This window comes from Nilaparvata lugens, chromosome 6 (genome assembly GCF_014356525.2).
Source record: "Nilaparvata lugens isolate BPH chromosome 6, ASM1435652v1, whole genome shotgun sequence".
Taxonomy (NCBI): Eukaryota; Metazoa; Arthropoda; class Insecta; order Hemiptera; family Delphacidae; genus Nilaparvata; species Nilaparvata lugens.
Window position 1 is genome coordinate 21,902,037 of NC_052509.1, and position 25,269 is coordinate 21,927,305.

The 25,269-nt window shown below is 34.5% G+C and overlaps 2 protein-coding genes across 5 annotated transcripts in view; both read right to left on the reverse strand.

The window, feature by feature from the left end:
• The window catches only part of LOC111048197 (protein abnormal spindle), a 274,644-nt gene that overhangs the window by 248,651 nt on the left and 724 nt on the right, over window positions 1–25,269 (reverse strand). The window lies entirely within an intron of this gene.
• Window positions 12,706–25,269, reverse strand: part of LOC111049932 (DDB1- and CUL4-associated factor 1) — a 126,411-nt gene continuing 113,847 nt past the window's right edge. The window contains exon 30 of the mRNA XM_039431389.1: window positions 12,706–13,320. Coding sequence (XP_039287323.1) covers window positions 13,094–13,320 — 227 coding nt within the window. The 3' untranslated portion in view covers window positions 12,706–13,093. The remainder of the gene's footprint in view (window positions 13,321–25,269) is intronic.

Genomic DNA, 25,269 nt, shown 5'->3' on the forward strand with positions numbered 1-25,269 from the left:
TTTCCGACATATCCAGTAATCGGAAAGAAAACTTTGCTCCCCCATTTTTTCTAGATTATAAAATTCTGAATAAAAATGAGATCATTGGAACTCGCTATCTGCAATGAGTACCGAGTTATGATTTTTTTAATGAGTAAATTTTTAAGAAAAAATCAACATTGAAGAATTTTAGTTGTTGATCAACAATTGTTACAATTTCGATGTATAATTCAAAATCCCTCTGGGCGTAATTTTGTGCTCTACAATCTGAGATCGAGCGCTCTATCATATAGATTTTCAGATACACCTGACAACAATGCTCCATGTATTGTGAAAAACACCTAATTTCTAGCTTCACCATCATCACCAACTACATTGCCCTCACATTGATGTTTTGTGATCTTTTGATCATTGTGTCAAAAGTTATAAGTGTTTGAAATTTTGAAAAAATTGTGTGTTTTTTACAATACATGGAGCATTGTTGTCAGGTGTAACTGACAAAATCTATATGAGATAGAGCGCTCTACCTGGTCTCAGATTGTAGAGCACAATGTTACGCCCAGAGGGATTTTGAATTATACATCTAAATGGTAACAATCGGAAGATATTGTTGATCAACAACTAAAATTCATCAATGGTTGAGTTCAAAGCCACTGATCGGTGAGTGAACGTGGCTCTGAACGGTGTACTGTTTTGTCGTTGAACGATGCATAGACTCACATGCAGCACTAGATTATTTGGAATTGAAATCGGCCATTAAGGGGACAGCCTGGAAGATTATTACATACTAGAGATCTTGAAGATTTTTATGATCTATAACATTACAAAAAATATATATTATATAATACCTCGCGATAAAATACCTCAATGGAACCTTTAATTTCAAGTAAGAGCTAGCATTGGGAAGGCATAGGTATTGCGCGTTTATACCTCTTCAAGGTCTTTGGTCTAACTGATAAGAAAAAAATACGTCATATCCGGTTCGTTCACTGATCAGTTAATCATACTTTTCCAACGATGGAAAAGTATGAAAATAGAGTACCTGAACGTGAACAGACATGGCTGAATACGAGGTTGTTTAGAAATAATGGACTCCATTACAATGTATTTGGGTGCAGAAGTAGAAAGTAAATTCTTATGGCTTTTGTTGGTGGGGAGTCCCTTGCGGGAAGGTTCCAGCCCCTGAATAAATAATTTAAGCCGTCAATGGGCCTTACGACTGTCATACTTCAGCCGGGACCGACTGTTTCACATGCCCATCCGATAACACGGGAGTGATCTGGTTAAAAAACTTTTGGTATTGAGAGGGTTTGAACGCGGGATCTCTATGCTGCTACGCAGGCACTCTATCCACTAGACCACGGATCACTCCGTGATAAGAAAAATGCATGATTACATAAATTCAATAACATTTAAAATATTTTACAAAGCATTTAAAACTACTCCAATCACCTGATGGTTTTCCATTTTAATTGATTACAATGAAATAGGTTAAGTTCTAGTTTTGTTTACAAAATATGATCAACAGGAGAAACTCATGAGCAACCGTTCAGCCACAGAATACACACAAAGTGGAAGGTATCAATCTAACCAAGATTTGAGTGCACCAAGACCACGACACATGACTGCATCATCTTGTTAGAAATTAAAACTACTGCTGTATTACAATGCTACACTTTCTTTCAAGATGGCGGATTATGGTACTAGCCGACTTTCCATTCTGTGGTTCATCTGTGATCACTAATCTGTGATCTGGATTTTTACTGAACGTAAAAACAAACCCGATGGAATTGATCAGTGGCTTTGAACTCAACCATTGTTGATATTTCTTGAAATTTTACTCATTTAAAAAAAAATCATAACTCGGTACTCATTGCAGTTAGCGAGTTCCGAATGATCTCATTTTATTCAGAATTTTATAATCTAGAAAAAATGCGAGAGCAAAGTTTTCTGTCCGATTACTGGATATGTTGGAAATAACTGAAAACTGGAAAATTAACCGAAAATGAGAAGTTTTTGGGCCACTCTGTATCTATCACAAGGGAATTTAGCATGAAAAAATGGTTCTGGAATCAAGAAGGATCATTTCAGCCAAATCTAATGAAAATCTATTTACGCGTTCGGTCGAAAATGCGACTGAAGCAAATTTCAGCCAAGTTAAAACGTAGACCTCATTTATAATTTTCATTCATAATCGCCGTCAACAACGTTGATCAACTCTTATTTTGACAACATTGCATAAATACACGACAAAGTATTTTTAATTATATTTGTATATTGAATATAATGATGTCGTTATAAACTCTATGAGTGTTAGTTTAATCGTGCGTAAAAGTTCCCTTGTTTACTGAGTATTTAGAAAAATGTTGATATAACAACATTGTCTATGAGAATATGATATTTTGTAAATACTGAAAAGTGAGCAAGCTCTAATTCTCTTATTGTTATTATGAAAGTGAGTTCCTTTGTTCCCGATTGAAATTATAATTAACATCACTTGGAATCCATGTCGAACCATGTAGAATCAATACGTTTTATCAAGTGTAACATCACAATGTAAAGACGTTTATGTTATGCTTCATAATAGGTTATTTCAGAACTTTTATTTTTTATATTATAATTTTATTCTATCTGTTATTCATCACAGGAAACTATATTTTATTTTTATTTTACTGTGCTGGTCATTTATTGTATTTATTATAATAGTTATTTAATATTTTAACGTAATAGATAATTATATTAAGTCAACCGAACTGCTCCAATTTGTTATATTTTGTAAGAAGATTATGCGTCATCTGGATTTGTTGCATCTCAATATTGATCTTGATGTAGTTGATTAAAAGTATTAATTTTGTATGCATTCATTCGTTGTTTTATTAAATGAACTGTTTAATTCATTTTCATTAATATCATTTATAGTCCAGTCACTATATACATTGGTGCTTGTAATATTGTAGTTCTGATTTTATTTTGGTTACATGAGAGAAGTCCAGAGCTAATTTTTTCATGCAAAATTTCCTTGTGCTAGATACAGAGTGGCCCAAAAACCTTGTATTTTCGGTTCATTTTCCAGTTTTCAGCTATTTCCGACATATCCAGTAATCGGAAAGAAAACTTTGCTCCCCCATTTTTTCTAGATTATAAAATTCTGAATAAAATGAGATCATTGGAACTCGCTATCTGCAATGAGTACCGAGTTATGATTTTTTTAATGAGTAAATTTTTAAGAAAAAATCAACATTGAAGAATTTTAGTTGTTGATCAACAATTGTTACAATTTCGATGTATAATTCAAAATCCCTCTGGGCGTAATTTTGTGCTCTACAATCTGAGATCGAGCGCTCTATCATATAGATTTTCAGATACACCTGACAACAATGCTCCATGTATTGTGAAAAACACCTAATTTCTAGCTTCACCATCATCACCAACTACATTGCCCTCACATTGATGTTTTGTGATCTTTTGATCATTGTGTCAAAAGTTATAAGTGTTTGAAATTTTGAAAAAATTGTGTGTTTTTTACAATACATGGAGCATTGTTGTCAGGTGTAACTGACAAAATCTATATGAGATAGAGCGCTCTACCTGGTCTCAGATTGTAGAGCACAATGTTACGCCCAGAGGGATTTTGAATTATACATCTAAATGGTAACAATCGGAAGATATTGTTGATCAACAACTAAAATTCATCAATGGTTGAGTTCAAAGCCACTGATCGGTGAGTGAACGTGGCTCTGAACGGTGTACTGTTTTGTCGTTGAACGATGCATAGACTCACATGCAGCACTAGATTATTTGGAATTGAAATCGGCCATTAAGGGGACAGCCTGGAAGATTATTACATACTAGAGATCTTGAAGATTTTTATGATCTATAACATTACAAAAAATATATATTATATAATACCTCGCGATAAAATACCTCAATGGAACCTTTAATTTCAAGTAAGAGCTAGCATTGGGAAGGCATAGGTATTGCGCGTTTATACCTCTTCAAGGTCTTTGGTCTAACTGATAAGAAAAAATACGTCATATCCGGTTCGTTCACTGATCAGTTAATCATACTTTTCCAACGATGGAAAAGTACGAAAATAGAGTACCTGAACGTGAACAGACATGGCTGAATACGAGGTTGTTTAGAAATAATGGACTCCATTACAATGTATTTGGGTGCAGAAGTAAAAAGTAAATTCTTATGGCTTTTGTTGGTGGGGAGTCCCTTGCGGGAAGGTTCCACCCCCTGAATAAATAATTTAAGCCGTCAATGGGCCTTACGACTGTCATACTTCAGCCGGGACCGACAGTTCACATGCCCATCCGATAACACGGGAGTGATCTGGTTAAAAAACTTTTGGTATTGAGAGGGTTTGAACGCGGGATCTCTATGCTGCTACGCAGGCACTCTATCCACTAGACCACGGATCACTCCGTGATAAGAAAAATGCATGATTACATAAATTCAATAACATTTAAAATATTTTACAAAGCATTTAAAACTACTCCAATCACCTGATGGTTTTCCATTTTAATTGATTACAATGAAATAGGTTAAGTTCTAGTTTTGTTTACAAAATATGATCAACAGGAGAAACTCATGAGCAACCGTTCAGCCACAGAATACACACAAAGTGGAAGGTATCAATCTAACCAAGATTTGAGTGCACCAAGACCACGACACATGACTGCATCATCTTGTTAGAAATTAAAACTACTGCTGTATTACAATGCTACACTTTCTTTCAAGATGGCGGATTATGGTACTAGCCGACTTTCCATTCTGTGGTTCATCTGTGATCTGGATTTTTACTGAACGTAAAAACAAACCCGATGGAATTGATCAGTGGCTTTGAACTCAACCATTGTTGATATTTCTTGAAATTTTACTCATTTAAAAAAAAATCATAACTCGGTACTCATTGCAGTTAGCGAGTTCCGAATGATCTCATTTTATTCAGAATTTTATAATCTAGAAAAAATGCGAGAGCAAAGTTTTCTGTCCGATTACTGGATATGTTGGAAATAACTGAAAACTGGAAAATTAACCGAAAATAAGAAGTTTTTGGGCCACTCTGTATCTATCACAAGGGAATTTAGCATGAAAAAAATGGTTCTGGAATCAAGAAGGATCATTTCAGCCAAATCTAATGAAAATCTATTTACGCGTTCGGTCGAAAATGCGACTGAAGCAAATTTCAGCCAAGTTAAAACGTAGACCTCATTTATAATTTTCATTCATAATCGCCGTGAACAACGTTGATCAACTCTTATTTTGACAACATTGCATAAATAGGCAAGATTTGAGAGATGATACATTCATTGGAATAATTATGTACGAGAAATGAGTGAAGAGTGCTGGGATTTGCATGTTCAACTCATTGCCAGTAAATGTGAAGATATGTACTAGGGAATTCAGAGTTGAGATGAGAGAGAACTGTTGAAAATATATTTGCTGTAGAGAAGGCTGGTTCAGTATAACTGCGCGAGGTCTACTGTTCTAGAACTCTATTCTAGTTAGTAAATAGTATAATGACCTGATTTCTACCAGGGCAAAAAAAATATCAAAGAGGTTCACTCATTTCTTAATGATTCCGCTACCTCTTATAGTGTGTTCTGACACCCTTTTAAAAGATTCAATATAATTAATTATTATACAGTATTTTTAATAAGCAAATGAGCTCGTGACATCGCAAAAACAGCGAATTATATAAAATTTTGGATTTCTTTCTATCTGGGCAGCAGAAATATTGAAGAGGTACACCATAGCCTACCATTTTCGTGTGTTGAACGAGGGTTGTCTATGATCAAGTTTCAAAGGCCTTTTTGAAACAAGAGAGATAACATCAATTAAAATGCTCTATGACATTTGTATCTAAAATGGATTGAAGTTTTAATTTTTAAGGAAATGAGGGGTTGTAGGCTAACTCAAATATTTTAAATGTTAACACCAATTAAATTGTGTGGTACATGATTTTTAAGGCCTTTCTAAAACAAGAAAGATGACTTCAATAAAAATGTTCTATGAGCTTTTATCCAAAATGGCTGCTGATTGAAGTTCTAGTTTTTAAAGAAATAATTGATAATTGAAGTTTTAGTTTTTAAAGAGATAATTGATGAAGTTCAATCAGCCGCCATTTTGGATAAAAGTATCATATAACATTTTTAACATCTTTCTTGTTTTAATAATACCTTTAAAGTGATGTACCACACAATTGGTGTTTACATTTAAAATATTAGATTTTCAACCCCTTATTCACCCCCTTATGAGGGGTTGAAATTCAGTTGTAGGCTTCATCAAAAGGTAGAGTATTTGACCATTAACTTATCCTGTAAGTTGCAGTATTATTATCTACATACAACACTACAACAGTCTCCAATTTATTGAAGGGTTCCCACACATTTAACTCTGTATAAACGTTACTGGTATTCTACCAGGGCAACATATATAGGCTATAGAAGATTTCTTCATCAATTCAATGTGTCGTGGGTTTCCTATGTTTGGGTAGGTACCAGTTATCAACCAAGATCCTAATTGATCCTAATTTTAATAGCATTCAATCGTATCATTTATTTTTTTATCCATGTTGAATTTAATTATTGTAGAAGTTTTTTTTTCTTCTATTACAATGCTACAGTACACTATACACTTGCTTGAATACTGACCTACTTAGCTCATACTTCTACTACTTTTCGCGATATTGTTCAATATTATTATTATTGACTCAATTATGTTCAGGGGGGACTGAGGGGAGTGTCATTTTCACCGCATGCATTGATGTTAACACGATTCGTGTTAAAGTTTGCATTTTCTTACTACGACTTGATTCTTCCATGCAATACTCTCATGCAATAGGCGAACTCTGTAGCTTTGCTGAACCTAATCTTTTTATTATCTACCGTTTTTCGGGAATCTTTGTTGGGTGAGCCTAGCATGGTGAATAACAATTCAAATAATCTTATCTGAGGAGAAGTTAGAGCTCGCTACGGATTATTGTAATCTCCTTTCATTATCGGTTTCCTTTTAAAGCATTCATTCTCTGTTTCCCTTTCAATCATTCTTCGTTTTTATATTTCTCTAGTGCCGTGTGCATCTCCAACTAGGTACCAAGCTATCTTATCGAGTTTTAGTTACCGCTTCTGCTTTGTATTCTCCCATGTTTACCGTAGATAATTTACAGCAACAGTTTACAGTACGGTACCTAGTCGTTTTGAAAGTATCGATTGATAATAATTATTATTGAGTCGACTAGTTTGTCGAGTAATCATTTATTTTATTCTTTATATATGAGTTAATCTAGATTTTTCGCTCCTCTATTGGTGCTTTGCGTTTGGGTGATAATGCTCTTGCCCTTTTCGCAGTCTATGATTCTTGTATTGAATGGTGATGAATGATGCGGTTTCTGTTAGCAGCCATTCAATTTCACAGATTAATTAAAGTGCGGAGTAGTGTCTAATCTTTTTGAGGCATAGCTTAAAGTTATTAAAAATTTGTATTAGGTTTATACTTTTTTTTCTTTTTCAACTTCAAATTTCTATTCTCTTTTTCTTGTTTAGGCTTTATATTTTTTCTCATTAATTTTTATTATTGTATCTTATGTCATTGAATTCTAATTTATCCATTTATTATCAGAATGTTAGAGGACTTCGTACTAAAACTTCAAGTCTGTACGCATCGTTATTGGGCAGCAACTATGATCTGATAATTTTGACTGAAACATGGTTACATGATGGCATAAAAAGTTCTGAAATATTTGATGAACGATATGCTGTTTATCGAAGTGATAGGGGTAGTGGTGATGGTCTTCGGAGGGGAGGAGGAGTACTTGTCGCCGTTCAGAGATCGTTGCAATCTGAGCTCTGTGAGGAGCTCACAATAAGTGACATTAATAATAATTATGATTCCGTCGGAATAAAAATAAGATCTAATTCCACTCACTTCTTCATTAATGCTGTTTATTTATCGCCGACAATTTCAACAAATGTCTTTCTCAATTATTGTGACCACCTTGAATCACTCAATGGCCTAATCAACGGTAATTTCTTGGTTATCGGAGACTTTAATCTGCTCAAATGATTATGATTTTTTTGTGGGGACAATTAAGGCAAGAATGCTTTACAATTTTATGTCATTCTATGATCTTGTTTCTCTAAATCCGGTAAAAAACGAACTGGGTAGGACTTTGGACCTGGTCCTTTGTAACTTTCCTGCCAAAATCTTCCAAAGCGATGATCCCTTGCTTCCTGAAGACGGCCATCACCCGGCATTGTGTGTTGATGCTTCGTATTCTGTTCCGGAGGCAAATGAATCTCCGGGTGATCCATTTGAATCCCGGTATAATTATTCTAAAGGGGATTACTTTCAACTTTATTGTAAGTTCGAGACTGTTGTTGGGACTCTGTGTTTGGCTGTACTGATGTCGACTCTGGACTAGTCTACTCTACAAATATTTGGATGAGTGTATTCCAAGGATCGTATTGAAGAAAAAAAATAATAAATACCCTCCTTGGTTTACTCCTGATATAATTTCTGATTTGAGGATTAAGAATAGATGTGCACGAAAAAGAAGAGTGTCCCCTTATCATGATAACCTTTTCAAAAGTTTACGAACATCCTTGAAGGCTAGAATATCTAAGTCTCATGAAAACTATTTGACATCGATTCAGTCAGGCTTAGATGGAAGTATGAAAAACTTTTGGAATTATGTAAATTCCAAAAGAAAAACGTCGTTTGTGGAGTCGACGATGTCGCTGAATGGGGAGTCCTACTGCGGTTCTGCGGTTGTAGATGGGTTCGCGAAATATTTTGAGTCAGTGTATGAGGTTGATACACACGCCGCCCCTGATATGCATGAGAATGAGCTGGAGATGTCTGGGAGCTTGGGATTAGGTGTTGGTATTGATTCTGTCTCCTCTGACGAGATCCTGTCTGCTATTAACAGCCTTAGATCTAGCTGTTCCGAGGGCCCTGACTTGATACCTACTTTTATTGTGAAGGGTTGTGCAGAGGTACTCCTTAGTCCATTGCAATTCATTTTCAATTTATCGATTAGGACTGGCCAATTCCCTTCTAAATGGAAGGTCGCTAGAATTACTCCTATCTTCAAGTCAGGTAAGAGAACTGATATAAGTAATTATAGGCCCATATCAATTTTAAATTGCTTTTCCAAAGTTTTTGAAAGAATTTTGCATGCAGTTATATACAGGCAGGTGAAGGGAGTAATCGCGGACGAGCAACATGGATTTATGTCAGGCCGTTCTACGGTGACTAATCTAATGGAGTTCAGCAATGAGGTATCCAGAGTTCCTGACGGTGGAGGGCGGGTTGATGTTGTTTATACGGATCTCTCAAAGGCATTCGATTCAATCAATCACAGAATATTAGTTAAAAAACTAAAGTCGATTGGTTTCTGTACAAGCCTGGCAAATCTTGTTGAGAGCTATTTGAATTCAAGAGTGCAGTATGTTAGAGTACATAATTTCAAGTCTAGAACTTTCAACTGTACATCTGGGGTGCCTCAGGGTTCTAACCTTGGACCACTTCTCTTCCTTCTATTCATTAACGATCTCCCTGCTGTCTTTGATGGTTCATCCTGTCTGATGTATGCAGATGATGTGAAGCTGTACAAAGCGATTTTGAGCCCTGATGACTGCCTTAGCCTTCAAATGGATGTTGATAAACTAAGTGTATGGAGTATGAATAATGGCCTTAGAATAAATATAGCTAAATGCAAAACTTTATCATTTTCCCGGCAGGTAGCTTCACACAGATGCATCTATAGTATTGATGGTATACCGTTGGAGGAGGTAGAGTCTTTTAAGGACCTGGGTGTGATTTACAGCTCTGATTTTACATTCAATAAACATATAGACCTTTTATGTAGTAGGGCCAATCAGCAGATGGGGTTTATCCTGAGAACATGTGTTCACCTTTCAATGATGTCTCACCCATAATATTTCTGTATAAATCTCTTGTCCGAAGTATTCTTGAGTATGCGTCTGAAATTTGGAACCCTTATTGTAATGATCAAGTGCTACTTTTGGAGCGTTTACAAAATAAATTTTTAAGGTACATTCACTTCAGGAAATTCAATTTCAATTGTCCGTTTGACTTTCCCTCTGACACTCTGAGAAATATATGTTTCAATTGAAATCATTAAAAACAAGACGAGATGTTAAGTCTTTAATTTTTCTTCATAGCTTATTAAATAATAAAATAGATTCCCCATATTTGCTTTCATATGTAAATATTTATATATCCACCATATCACGTCGCTCCACTTTCTCTTTTTTTGTGCCCCGGTCCAGAACTGTGAGTCACTATAATTCTCCAGTCAACAGAATTCAAAGACTTTTCAACTGTTTCTCTGGGCAACTGGACATCTTCTGGTTCTCTCGTGAAAAATTTTATAGAATATTAAACAGTCTATTGTGAGATATCCTTGCTCAGTCGTGTTGTCGATTATTTGTTGCTGTATATAGGTGTGTATCTATTGCACTATGTACTCGTACATCTTACTCATTCTGTTGCTTCATTGGCAGGTACCAGTCCTCTGACATTCATTTGTTAGTTTTATCCATTCTTTGTAACATATTTATTTTAATTTTAGAACCTTTTCATTTCTATATTCCGTTTTATAATTATTTTATTGTATACATCTATTTTTTCTTCCTTCTCTTGTATTTCTATAGTTTTTTTTCTTTTAACAATATTGCAATTGAAAGTTACTTTGTTCATTTTTTTTCATTGTATTGTTGTATTTCACGTATTGTATCTTGTATTGTTGTATTTGTGAAGGAGACACATTAGGGGTAACCTGTTGTCTCCATAAATAAATAAATAAATAAAGATTTTTTTCAGTTAAATTGAATTTTCCACTCTCACAGAAGTAACCAGAATTCTATCAGGGCAGTAGAGTAAGGACGAGGTAAACTTGATAAAATTAGAGCTACCTCTTGATGAATTTTAACAGTCTCTTACACGATTTTGAATTTCTAATATGCAATCTAGTGCATAAATCTTTTATTCCATCAAACAGGGCCCGGTATACTGAGTCTCATCCTGGACAACCTGGGGCAAGTTCCGCCCCATTTTCAAAGGCCTGTTGAATACTTTAAATCCATTTCTCATGTAGATCTAATAGGCTGTGATATTATTAATGTAATATTTTATAGTAACGGGTGGTTTTTTAGTAGTATATAACTTTGGTTGACATTACTGTTCAAGATGGCGACCGATTTAACAGTTAATGAGTGATTTATACTCAATTCATCATGAATAGACTCACCCCTGAACAATGCTTGCAAATAGTGTAATTTCATTTCGAAAATAATGGTTCTATGCGGAATACGTAACACGCCCTACATCCATTTTATCGTAGACGAAATCGTCAATGAGAGCAGTTAATTCGATTAACCATGAAACGTTTTCGCACCACGTTTACTCTTATTGATAACATGCATCCCCAGACGGTGAATACAGAAGAAGCTATTCCTACTGTAGAGCGTACAAGAAGACCCGAATGAGTCCATCCGTCATCGAGCAAAGGAATTGGATATAATATGTCCTTCCACTTTATGGAAGATTACCAACTTTTTCATTGCTGAATTGAACAACCATGATTTGCAGGAGCTGTGGTTCCAACAAGCCGGCGCAACATGTCACACATCTCGTATCAAAATCGATTTATTGAAAGACACGTTTGGTGACTGCTTAATTTCACGTTTTGGACCTGTGAATTGGCATCCAAGATCTTGTGATTTAACACCCCTAGACCACTTTCTGTGGGGCTAGGTAGAGTCATTGGTCTATGCGGATAAGCCACAAACGCTTGACCATTTTGAAAGACAACATTATTTATATGCAAACAAATATCTATATTCACAATTATGACACACGTCAGAACACATTGTTACATAGAAGTCAATGCAATTTACATCCAACTCTGAATAGTTTTCATGAATTCGGTAAGAAAATTTACAACTTATTGCCAACGGAGGTCAGAGCATTGAATATGACCAGTTTTAAAAGATGCATAAAAGATATGTTTTGTGTGTTCAGTGTTAAGGAGTTCCTAGAATGTTTGACACTTAATAACGTATCTATACATTTATAGAATGTTATTCTTGTTGTCCTGTTGTTATTATTGTTGCTGTAAAAAACGTTACCATACTTATTAATTTATTGATGAATGTGACAAATTGTAAATGTATTTGACCTTGTTATACAAATTTTGTCTTGTAATGACAATAAACGAATTTGATTTGATTTGATTCACCGTCTTATTGCCGATATACGGACACAAATGTTGGAAAAAGTCATCGAAAAATGGACGTTCAGATTTGACTACATCTAAGCCAGCCGTGGCAGTCAGGTGCCAGAAATCATATTCAAAACGTAAGATTATCAAAAAGATTATCTTTCGATTGAAAAAAAATATATGTCAATCGAATTAATCCATTTTTGTTTTATGACAATTCAAAGTTCTAAAAAAACACCCGTTAAAAGTTGTAATGTTTTTTACTGACTGATTTTTTAGGATACAACTTCTAAGAATAACATTGAAAGTATACTTAGCATGAATATGTTGTGGCCCTGAATATTTTTTGGCCTGGGCAGTCGCCCACTGAGCCCATTCATAGACCGGGGTCTGCCCCCAAAGAAAGTGAAAAATTAATCAAGCAGATTCTTATGATTATAAAGTGATTTGCAATAATTGTCTCCATTGAATAAGCTTGAAGGTTTATTATTTATTGAAAAATAACTGACACACGAAAATAGTGCCATAAACATGTGTTCTTTTTTATTATAACAAACAACAGAAAGTCCTCTATATTTAAACCAAAAACTATTTACAAGTCATATATTGGAAAAGATGCAATACTTCCCTAATATCAACATGATATTTAGCATAAAGTACTTATAACCGGTTTGAAAAACGTCAATCAAAGTTCATCTCCGTTCAATAAAATAGTGTCTCAGCAACTGTTCGACATTAAAACGTAATTCGAAAATTCCACATTGGAAGATTATATGTTTTGAATAATATTGTGAGCTTGTCTAGTTGGTAAAAGAGTCAACATCTAGTCGATGTTCTTCTTCCTTACTTGACAAATGACTAGACGTTCACAATGAACGTGTCGTCATCGTCATCATCATCATCATCATCGTCACTTGCGGCATCAGGCGACGCAGGATTAGCATCATCATCAACTAATACGAAATCATTATCATCTCCATCACCATCATCGTCATCTCCATCCCCATCATCGTCGTCATCATCTTCATCATCATCGTCGTCGTCATCATCGCCATCAACAAATTCCATTAGGTCACCGGCTGACACTGAAAAATAAATAATTCATAAATAATAGACATCTAGAACAGGATTTTCAAAGCTCTGCTCACCAACGTTACGTTTCACCGGTTAGGCCTGCTATAATGTTGTAAAGTCAGTGGAAATGATAGGAAGAAATTGTTGCCACTTTTATTTTTTCACCGCGATCTTAACGTTCACCAACGAAACATTAGTCCTTGAAACTTGTTTTCCAAAATCCTTGAAATTTCTAATCATTTTCCATTTTTAAGCCATTTTCGCCACAAATAGAAACGTATTCGCTTTGGGCACGAAAGGTGGAGAGGATTTCTAAAACGTCGGAAGCAGCCTAACAGAATAAATAAAAAAAAAGTTAATTATGCTACAATTTTATACGGGGAGGATAGGGATTCTGCATTAAAAACGTTAAATAGCTGTTTTATTGTCTCGTCAATATGTTAATAGCTGCTGTTAATTGTACAAATTATTGGACACAAAAATATCCATAATGAATTTATACACAATAATTATTAATGGACTTTTATATACTTGAAATAAACGTGTTAAATTGTGGTCTAATTAACGAATGAAATTCCTATGATTATCCGACAGAGTGCAGGTAAGTAGATGCTCATAGCCAATAGCCAAAATCTGGAATAGGTAGGCTAGAAGATCATCGGTCATGCACATGTAGATCACTTCCAAAAAGAGGCTTGCCTAACTTCAAGAGGGAAGCCATCTTTAAGCGAACGCACACAGCAACAGACAGACATATGCAGACAGATGCTGTCTTCTGCTGCTATGCCCGTCTGCTGCTGTCCGTTCGCCTCTCGCTTCACACACAGAATAGTTCGTTTGAACCGGAATGTAACACATCATATTATCAAATGCAACAAAACCTACATGTAACCATAGATTGATCCTACAACTAAGAAACAACTAACATGTTACGGAGGACCCAGAAATCAATCGTTCCTGAGCTGCCCACAGTTGTTTAGTCATTTATCTAATTAATCTAAGAAGTTCATTAGAAAACATGAAGGAAATGAAAATTGTTCGTCAGTGAGTGACCTTTAATTTGTTTAAAAATTAAAATAAATCTTCAAATAACTAGTGGATCTTTCTTTATAAAACCAAATCACCCCCCACAGAAATTTTTCGCCCCTTCAAGTGTTCAATACGCCCACTGGGGGCGATGGCCCCCAGGTTAGGAACCACTAAACTATATATCTATATATTACTTTTAGCACAGCTCTCACTCGAAGACAAAGAGCCCGATACTCTTTCCTTCACTAGTCACTCCCACTACCTAACAGCATTCTCCCTACTTTAGTGTCAGTATCCAATTCAAATTCAAATATTCTTTATTCCAGAAAATTCATATATATACAATAATAAATCAATTACTATACATCTGTGAGTTCCGGTCAGCCTGTCGAGGCCTGAATAAGCAATAAAGAAAAATGAGCAATAAAAATTTTTAAAATGCTACTAACTATACTCTAAGATAAAAAATAACTAAAAATTACAAATTAAAATAATAACTAAAAATGAAGCAACTTCTGGTAGAATATCAAACTAGTGTACATTATACTCCTGTATCTATGATACCAGGTAGTTGAATTACAGAATGTGTAAATAAATAATAAATGCAACTCAGTAGTAAAATCCAAAATTCAAGTTAGGGAACATCCTAACAATAAAGACCAATAAGGATGGCTCGGTGACTTCTCATTGAAGAAAAGAGAAAAATGAAACTAAGAGATAAAAGAGAATAAACTATACAAGAAGCTGAAATGCGGGAGAAAAAGGGAAAGAAAAACACTTGTTAAGACTGATGTTAGTGCCAATATATCGACCGAAGCAGGCTTTCTGACCTTTCCTAGCCCAAGCGGTAAATCCACCCTTGCACCATGCGCTTGAACACGTTAACTCTGCAGGCCTCCATGATATCCCTCATCTCAGCAGACAGATTCCTGTACACCATTTGCGCTAGATAAAAAGGCGTTCTGAGCTACTCCATGAACCACCTGAGGCGTCGCATAGCCACAACTCAAACTATACCTTGTGGGATAAGTATGAATAATAACTGGCAGAATATTAAGTCTATTTTTCTTAAGGTACATCAATAGAGATTTTATAAACAATTGTCTTATGTTCAATACCGGGAATTCTAAGAATAGTTGGGCAGTTGGAAATCTGTAATCTTTATTTAGAATAGTTTTTATTATCTGCCTCTGCGACACCGCAAGCGGCTCCAGGAGGGTAGAGTGCAGTCCACCCCAAACGAGTATACCATACTGAATAATAGATTGTACATAAGCGAAGTAAACGGTTTCACAGAGTTTTTGACTCAACACCTGACTCAGCTGGGAAAAAGCGTACAACTTTCTAAGACGCTGTTCAACAAATAGCCCAGTCAATAAAGGTTTTTTCGATCCGAAAATTAAATAAAAGCTGAATCTTCTACCATCGATAGAACCCTCCCAGAGGGTCATTCTCCCAAAAGTCCCAAGAAATCCCCTTGGAGCTTTCCCCCCTAGCACCCCTCAAAGTTGAAAAATGCAGGTAATCACGGAGAATCAATTATCTCTGTACCCATTGATCGGAAACAGCTCTATTATATGCCATTCGATTCGTTACATTATGGACTACAATATTAGTTATATTCATTTTTTCAATAAAATTAACAGTTTTCTTGATAAAATAATATATATGTAAAAATTTAGGGGGTTTGCGATTTGATTTTTTTGTTTTCTTCGATTAACTTCGAAGCAAGTAGTTTTAAAGAAAAATGAGCCGAATAATTAATGTAGCCACTCTTATTGCAAATCCATTGATGAATATTGTTATGTATTTGCGATTCGATTTGACGCCGTGGAAGGGGAAACAGTCGACGCGGAACGGCGCGGCTGACTCTCTTAGCCATAGTAAACAGCAAACTGGAAATCAATTATCTCTGTAACCATTAATCGGAAAAAAATCTATCATATGTCATTCGTTTCGTTAAATTAAGGACTACAATATTAGTCGAATTCATTTCCTCAATAAATCGAACAGTTTCCTTAATAAAATAATATAATGTAAAAATTTAGGGGTTTTTCGATTTGATTTTTTTGTTTTCTCCGATTAACTTCGAAGCAAGTAGTTTTAAAGAACAATGTGACGAATAATTATTGTAGCCACATTCATTGCGAATCCATTGATGTATATTGTTATGTATTTGCGATTGAAGTTGACGCTGTGGAAGGGGAAACAGCCGACGCGGCTGACTCCCTTCACCATAGTAAACGGAATAATACTGCTGTCTACATTGCATCTCATTTACAGTATGTTGCTCGAAACAATCAATTTTGTCTATTGTTTTGACATGCGCTGTATATAGATTTTCACTTTTCAATACTCTTAAAAATATTACAATTTTCATGATTTAAACATGCTCATGATAAAAATCAGGATTTCGTTGTTTTCTCACAGAATTTATTATATTAATTTGAAGTGTGCCTTCTCCATACGAGTCAGAGGTAACACAATTTGATACTCTAGTTTCAGATATTGATGTTTTTCAACGAAGTTTTATGATATATTATGTGTCCGACTCCTTCTTCTCATCCTTATTTTGTGAAAAATGAAGATTCAAAATTTATTTTCGTAGCTTTTCTTGTGTTTTAACTTGTTTCATCACTCTTTATAATTTAAACACTTGATAATGGAATGAATATCATCAGATCACGTGAACAAAAAAAATTTCAAGCTGAAAGTAGATTAATTTGTTGCACATTCGGTTCAAATATTAACAAATGTTACCGAATATTATCACATAATATAGTGAGAACGAATTATTCTGAAGCTTACTATTCTCACTGAACATGAAGAGGCAATACCAAGCCAGAATCGCAGTTCCGTTCAAATCATTATTATCAGAGCTTTCAAATTGATGCTATGTAACTATGGATGTTATCCCCATCTCACAATTTCCCTATTTATCCTTATCCTGATACAGAATAAAGTAGTTGATCTCTATAATCACAAAAATCAATGTACAGTACCTATAATAAATAGTAAAAATAACAAAATTTCTAGTAATAATGCAACTTTTTCTAGGTATGAATTTCAAGGCTCATAAAATGACTTTTTCTCAATCACAGGCAGAAATTCCAATGATTATCATAATAGTAATTTAATGAAAACTGTTTATATTGTACATTGTTCGACGTAAAAGATAAGCTACATCTTTAAGGTAACCAACTTATTTAGGATTATCATGTTTATGAATGAAAGCGAGACTGTGATAGAAGATTGGTCAAACTGAAATATAAGCATTATAGACAATCCATATTTCTGATCAACTATAATTATAAATGATAGTATCAAGCCGTAATGAATTGAGCAACTGAATTTCAAAGTTACTATCCACTGTTCAAATCGCACTGTGATTTCCTTTTACTTCCAAATGGATTGAATTGCCTCACTCTTCAACGTAACAATTATTGAAAAAAAACCAGTGGAATGTGAAAGTCATCCAAATAGCATTTGAATTTCAATTTTCAGATCATGAAATTCATAGAAAACTAATTCTTGAGAGAATAGTGATGAATTGCAAACAGTGCAAGTAACATTGATACAAAGCGATACAATGAAAGTCAACATCGATTAATTTAATATTGGACTTATCAAATTTATATTATTTATAAAGCTTATGAAATGTAGAACCAACATTTTAAATTTTCTCTACTGGAGCAAAACATCGATAGAAAATAAAGAAGAGCCAATCATAAGCACAATATACTTGTGTACTAGAATTCACTTGAACTAACTCATCACTTCAACCCTTCAATGATCACAATGAACTAGAATGGTATAAAAACCATGGAATTGATAATCAGGTACATTTTTCAAATAGCTTCACCCAACTAAATCTGTGAATGCTAAGTCATAAGAAATCATGTTCGATAGATTCAATTTGAATGCTTCAAATAGAAAATGATCTATTCTTTTGGTGCCCTAATCAAAATCAATTTCAATCAACATTAATCGACATAAAGAAAAGCTTCTGCCAACCTTGTATATTGAATGACAAGATGCGAGTGGAGGTGAAACATCGATATGTTAACAAAAATAATAGAAGATGATGAATCGTCTTTCAATTAATCTTATACGGTAGGGTACTTTGTGGTTAAATGTGAAACACTTTCATGATTTTCCTACCTTTTATGCATGCTTACTCTTCCTTAATTTGTATGTTTGCATGGCTTTCATCTTTAGAATCTACTGAATTTTCATATGGACTGTCTAAATAATCTAAATTCAACTAGTAAGAACGGAAGATAAGCTACTTTACAGAGAGAATCATAGAAAGTTTCGACTCAACAAGCCCAATGTATATTTTTTTATGCCTCAGCCGTCATATATATTTGGCTCAACTGAAGGTATATTATCAACCTGGCCTGAAGAATATTAACTGTAGAAAACAGCAAACACTGCACGCTATGATTTTTCAGAAAATTGCCACTGTTAACACTATTGTAATCTATGATTTATCTCAGTTTTTGACATAACTTATGATAAATTTTAGCATAGAATTATGATCATACACACATATTTTAAATATGTATTATATTATGTAATAGTATGAATATTTTATCGGTTGCAAACAATATCTTTGTCTGTCATAGAATTCATGATTTAGCAGATCTATAACAACAAAATGATTTTAGAGAATTTAGAGAATTAAAATGTGAAAAATTAGTTTCATCGCATATCAAAACAATAGAAAAATTGATTGTTTCGAGCGCCATAGGAAAAATATTATATTTGTAGGAGATATAAATATTGATATCTTGAATAATAGAAATAACATCCACACTGAATCTTATTTGAATTTATTGAACGAAAATGGGCTTATATCTTATGTGAATTGTTTTACAAGGGTTCCATTTCAGGGAACACCTTCGTGTTTAGATCATTATTTCGGTAATGTTCACACTAATAAGCACATTGAACCCATGGTGTTGAAGACTTGTATTACTGATCACTATGTTACTTCTCTTAGGGTTCGTTGTGAAATAGACTTGACTAACAATGCTGCTCAGTTGCCACTTGTTGCCACCAGGCTCGATTATGATAGGCTTTTGTCTCTTATCCAGTCTGAGGGCTGGCAGTCTGTATTTTCTAGTAGGGATGTTAATGTTTCAACAGATAACTTTGTAGCAACTCTACAAAGCTATATTGAAAAATCCACTATAAATGTAGCCAAATCTATTTCGAGGTTTAAAAAAATCAAGCCATGGATTACTCAAGGTTTAGTATTTTCTATTAGAAGAAAGCAAGCTCTATTTAACAAATGTAAAAAGGAACCATTCAATTTAAATCTGAGAAATTATTTTAGAAGTTATCGAAATAGATTGACAGTCCTTATTAGAGAAGCTAAACGATTGTATTATAGCAGAAAAATTGAGGAGGCTGGAAATGATGTAAAACGGACTTGGAATGTAGTTAGGGAGGTAGCTGGTTGTAAAATAAGGAAGGAGTGTTTGGAAGAAATTGAAATTGATGGTAATGTCTATAGTGCTAGGGATAATCCCAATATATGTGCTAATGCTTTTAACGATTTTTTCATCTCTATAGGAGAGAAAATGGTACAAAATATTCCTAGTGAGCCTGGTGACGATTTGCAACCAGACAATCCCCACAATCCGCAAGATTATTTTACTTTTCAATATGTATCAGAGACTGAGGTTGTGGAGGCGATCGAGAGTCTTAGAGGTGCATCTGGGCCTGGTCATGATGGCATTACTGTATCTGTTTTAAAATCTGTTAAAAGTATTGTTGCCTCTCCACTCAAACACATTATTAATGTAAGTTTTGAACAAGGTATTTTTCCAGATTCTTTTAAAACAACTGTAGTAAAACCAATATTCAAATCACAAGACAAAAGGAAAATTACCAACTATAGACCTATAAGTTTACTTTCGAATTTGGCTAAAATAATTGAAAAATGTGTAAAGAGACAGCTACATAAATTTTTGGAAGTGAATAATATTCTGTCAAAAAATCAATTGGTTTTAGAGAGGGGATGGGAACACAGGAAGCAATTGCTGCTTTTGTTCAAGAAACAATCTTAAACTTGGATGTAGGTAGGAGACAAATAGCTATTTTTCTTGATCTTGCAAAAGCCTTTGATACAGTTTGCCATGATCGTCTACTTGATTGTCTCCGTAGCCTTGGTCTTGAGGATGTGGCACTGGGATGGTTTTGCAGTTATTTAAAGAATAGGCAACAATGTGTTAGAGTCAATAACACTGTTAGTGAATATAAATCTGTTAAAATGGGAATCCCGCAGGGAACAGTGATTGGACCTTGCCTCTTCCTGATCTATATTAATGACTTTTGTAACCTTAATTTAATCAATGGGAAAATATTGTCATTTGCAGACGATGCAGTTTTAATTTTTCATGAAGAAAACTGGGCTAGCACATATGACTCAGCTGCTAGGGGACTGGGAGAAGTAAAAAAATGGCTTGATAGAAGAAAACTGACTCTGAATTTGTCCAAAACAAAATACATCTCTTTTTCCTTGAATATACAGAATCAGCCAGTTAATATGTCACTTGTTTTGCATTCTCCAAATTGTCTTAGTCATGTAGATTTAGGGTGTTCAGTTAATTGTAATGAAATAGAGAAGGTTAGCAGTATCAGATATCTTGGAGTAATGGTTGATCAGCATTTAAAGTGGGATGTACATTTGTCGCAGCTTACTACACGATCTAGAAAACTTATTTATTTATTTGTGAAATTACGTTCTGTTTTGCCTATGAAAGTCATGAAGATAGTGTATTATGCACTGGCACAGTCATTGCTCCAATATGGTATTGTGGGTTGGGGTGGTGCATATACAAATGTTCTAAAACCAGTAAAAACAATACAAAATTTAATATTAAAAATTATTCTGAAAAAGAATAGAATGTATTCAACAAGATTGGCTTTTTTGGAATTTTCAGTTCTACCGATTAGACAGATATACCTGAAACACATCATATTATATTATAAGAAGCTATCACTTTTTCATTTCATTAATAGAACGGATTGTGCTATTACAAGACGGGAGGAGTCAGGTCTGGTTACTGTTCCTAGATTATTGACTACTGCTGGTCAGCGTAGCTTCATATATTTATCTCCATTATTTTTTAATATTCTTCCAAGTAATTTGAGAGGTTTACTCGCCCAAAAAAACTTTGGACTACATTTGAAAAAGTATCTGGTTAGCTCTCATGGCTGGGATAGTGCCGAGAATTTCTGGATTACATTAGTATAGTAATTATTCCAATTGAATAGATTTCATTTTGTACCACATCTTATATCATGTTATACACTGGGCTAGGCAATATCAGGTCATTATTATAATTTATTATAATTTACAAATTTTGTTGCATTCTAACACATATTGTATGTAAATATATTGATCTATTATAGCATCACTGATTTATCTTGTTTATTGAAAGGATTTGATTTTAGTTGTTAATGTATATACTGTAATGTTAATTAATAATAAGTAAGTAGTCAAAGTACGGCTGCTCCTTCCCCAAGCTCGAGCTTGCTCTTTTGGGGAAGTAGTTCCTTATGTTTATTTGTATTTCCTATTGATTCATTTTGTTGTTATATTTCTAAATTGTGAATTATTGTAATGCTTTTTCAAGGAATAAATAAATAAATAAATAAATAAATAAAAAAATAAAAAAATAAATAGTGTGAATAAGATGCAACTTAGAAAGCAGTAGGCCTACTACTGTATTTTACTGTTTACTATGGTGAAGAGAGTCAGCCACGCCATACCGCGTCGACTGTTTCCCCTTCCACAGCGTCAAATCGAATAGCAATTGAATAACAATATAAATCAATGGATTCGCAATGAATGTGGCTACATTAATTATTTGTCTAATTTTTTTTATATTATTTGCTTTGAAGTTAATCGGAGAAAACAAAAATCAAATCGAAAAACCCCTAAATTTTTACGTATATATTATTTTATCAAGGAAACTGTTTGATTTATTGAGGAAATGAATACGACTAATATTTTAGTCCATAATGTAACGAATCGAATGACATATGATAGATTTTTTTCCGATTAATGGTTACAGAGATAATTGATTTCCAGTTTGCTGTTTACTATGGCTAAGAGAGACAGCCGCGGTTCCGCGTCGACTGTTTCCCCTTCCACGGCGTCAAATCGAGTCGCAAATACATAACAATATACATCAATGGATTTGCAATAAGAGTGGCTACATTAATTATTCGGCTCATTTTTCTTTAGAACTACTTGTTTCGAGGTTAATCGGAGAAAACAAAAAAATCAAATCACAAACCCCCTCAATTTTTACATATATATTATTTTATCAAGAAAACTGTTAATTTTATTGAAAAAATGAATATAACTAATATTGTAGTTCATAATGTAACAAATCGAATGGCATATAATAGAACTGTTTCCGATCAATGGTTACAGAGATAATTGATTTCCCGTGTTCACCCGCATTTTTCATGTTTTAGGGGGTTGGGGCGGAAAGCTCCAAGGGGATTTTTTGGGACTTTTGGGAGAATGACCCTCTGGGAGTGTTATATCGATGGTGGGAAATTCAGCTTTTATTTAATTTTCGGATCGAAACTGCTTTTTTGGACCTTCATTGACTGGGCTAAAAATGAATATGCGGACTCCAACTTAAGCTTTAATTAAAAAATTTGCCAAGGTACTTGTATTTATCAACTCGTTCTATATAATTGCAGTTACATACAGTAGAAGTTGAGTCTCCACATGAGTGGATTTTAAGGTCTCTGGGTCCTGGATCTAGCTGGTTACGAGTGACTAAGGGCATGTACTTGGTCTTATCTATATTGACGGTCAAACAATTATGATCAAACCAGCTTTTGATTCTGGCTAAGTCAGCATTTGAATTATTGTATGTTTCATCCCAGTTTTTACCTGTTGAGATCACAGCCGTATCATCAGCAAATAAAAAAGTTTACTACTGATGTTCAGCAATGTAAGATTGTTTACATAGATGAGAAATAGAATAGGCCCAAGGGTACGCCCCTGTACAACGCCATAATCAACTTTTTCCAAATCAGACCTATCTTCATTTATCTGCACATATTGTACTCTGTCTTTAAAGTAGCTCTTAAACCATAGTAATGCAGTATGTCAAATCCCAATCATTTCTAATTTTGTAATAAGATTTTCCCTATCAACTGAATCAAAGGCTTTAGCAAGGTTTAAATAAGTTAGTATTGATTTGTTCCTTTGTTTTATGTTGTCTGAAACCCATATTGTGATGGAGTTAAAAGATTATACTGTTTTAAATACTGCATCAATTGGATCTTTGCACATTTTTCAATAATTTTTGTTTTAATGTTATAACCAGTAGGGAAATGGGGCGGTAATTGTTATATTCATTTTTGGTGCCTGATTTGTAAATCGGAATCCATTTAGAAATTTTAAGAATGTCTTGGAATATACCTGTCTGTATGCTTAGATTTATCAAATGCTGGATAGGATTCAGAAGAATATTGATGTTTTCTTTAATTACTCTAGCAGGTATATGATCATGGCCTGGGGCGCTATTGCCTCTCATACTAGCAATTACCTCCCTGAGCTCTTCCTTTTCAACTTGCTGGAACTCAAATACGCAATCTACAACATGATCGGAGTCATTGAATTCTGGCTCGCCCAATGGAGTGATAGAATCGGCCAAGCGCTTCTCAACTGAGGCAAAATACTTATTAAAGTTGGTGCTAATTTCAGAAGCACTCTGTTGCACGGAAGTCTGGCCATCCTTCATAAATTCATTGACAGGGAATGCTAGTTTTCGAGTTGGTCTACCAGAAATTTCATTTACTGTTGTCCAGATTTTTTTGGGTTATTGGAAACTTCTTCTATTTTATTTCTGTAATAATTGTATTTGGCTTGCTTAATCAATGAATGAAGAGTATTTCTGTAGTTGATAAATTCATTTTTTAGACTTATACAAAAGGGTTGTCTATTGAGTCTCTTTTTCAGTTTGTCTCGATGCCTGATTGATTGAACTAAGCCTATAGTGATCCATGGCTTAAATTTACTATTTTTCGCTGTGACCGGTATTCTTTTAGTATCTATGGGATTCTGGAGTGTTTCAGTGAAAAGACGAGTGGCTAAATTCACATCATATTCATTGGTGATTCGGTCCCAGTTCTTTGAAAAATATTCAGCCTTATTGGATAGTTTATTATTCTTATTAATTGATTGAATACTCATGTAAATGCTATAATGATCGGTTATGGTAGTTTGTACAATTGTAGTTGAGACAGTGAAGGAATGGCGTGTCTTAACAAAATAGTGGTCAATGCAAGTACCGCTGTCAATCCTGCTTCATTTAATGAATCAATATATTTCTCTTCTAACGAACCTGGAACAACATTCAGAATATCACAATTTATGTCCCCGGCCAGAATTTGTATTTCCCTATTACTGTTTATTGATTCTTTAAGATGACTGTCCAGGGCGTTTAAGAATAAGGATAGACTAGAGTTAGGACTGCGATACACCGCAAGAAGCTCGCAGGGAGTACCCTGCCAGTCAAAGTCGATGGGCCACACCACCCAGCTGAATCTCCCTACAATTTACTGAAAGCTCGCAATCAATGTAAACTACCACTCCGTCACACTGATTGAAGCTATTATCAGACCTAAAGAGATCATACCCCGGGATATTTAAGAGGTCACTTTCGTCATTCAGCCATGCCTCGGTCAATAATATACAACTGAAATGATGTTTGAGACTTTGTAGGATAATGATAAATTCATCTATATTTCTCTCAACCTAGCGCCGCAGTGCAAGATGGTTTCTCACAGCTTGGCGTTGTTATTTGAGATGAGTGTCTGGCTTGGAAGTGTTTCGGCCGCATTGCAGGATGACTATTAACGGTTGCCGGAAGATCAACAGCTGGGTT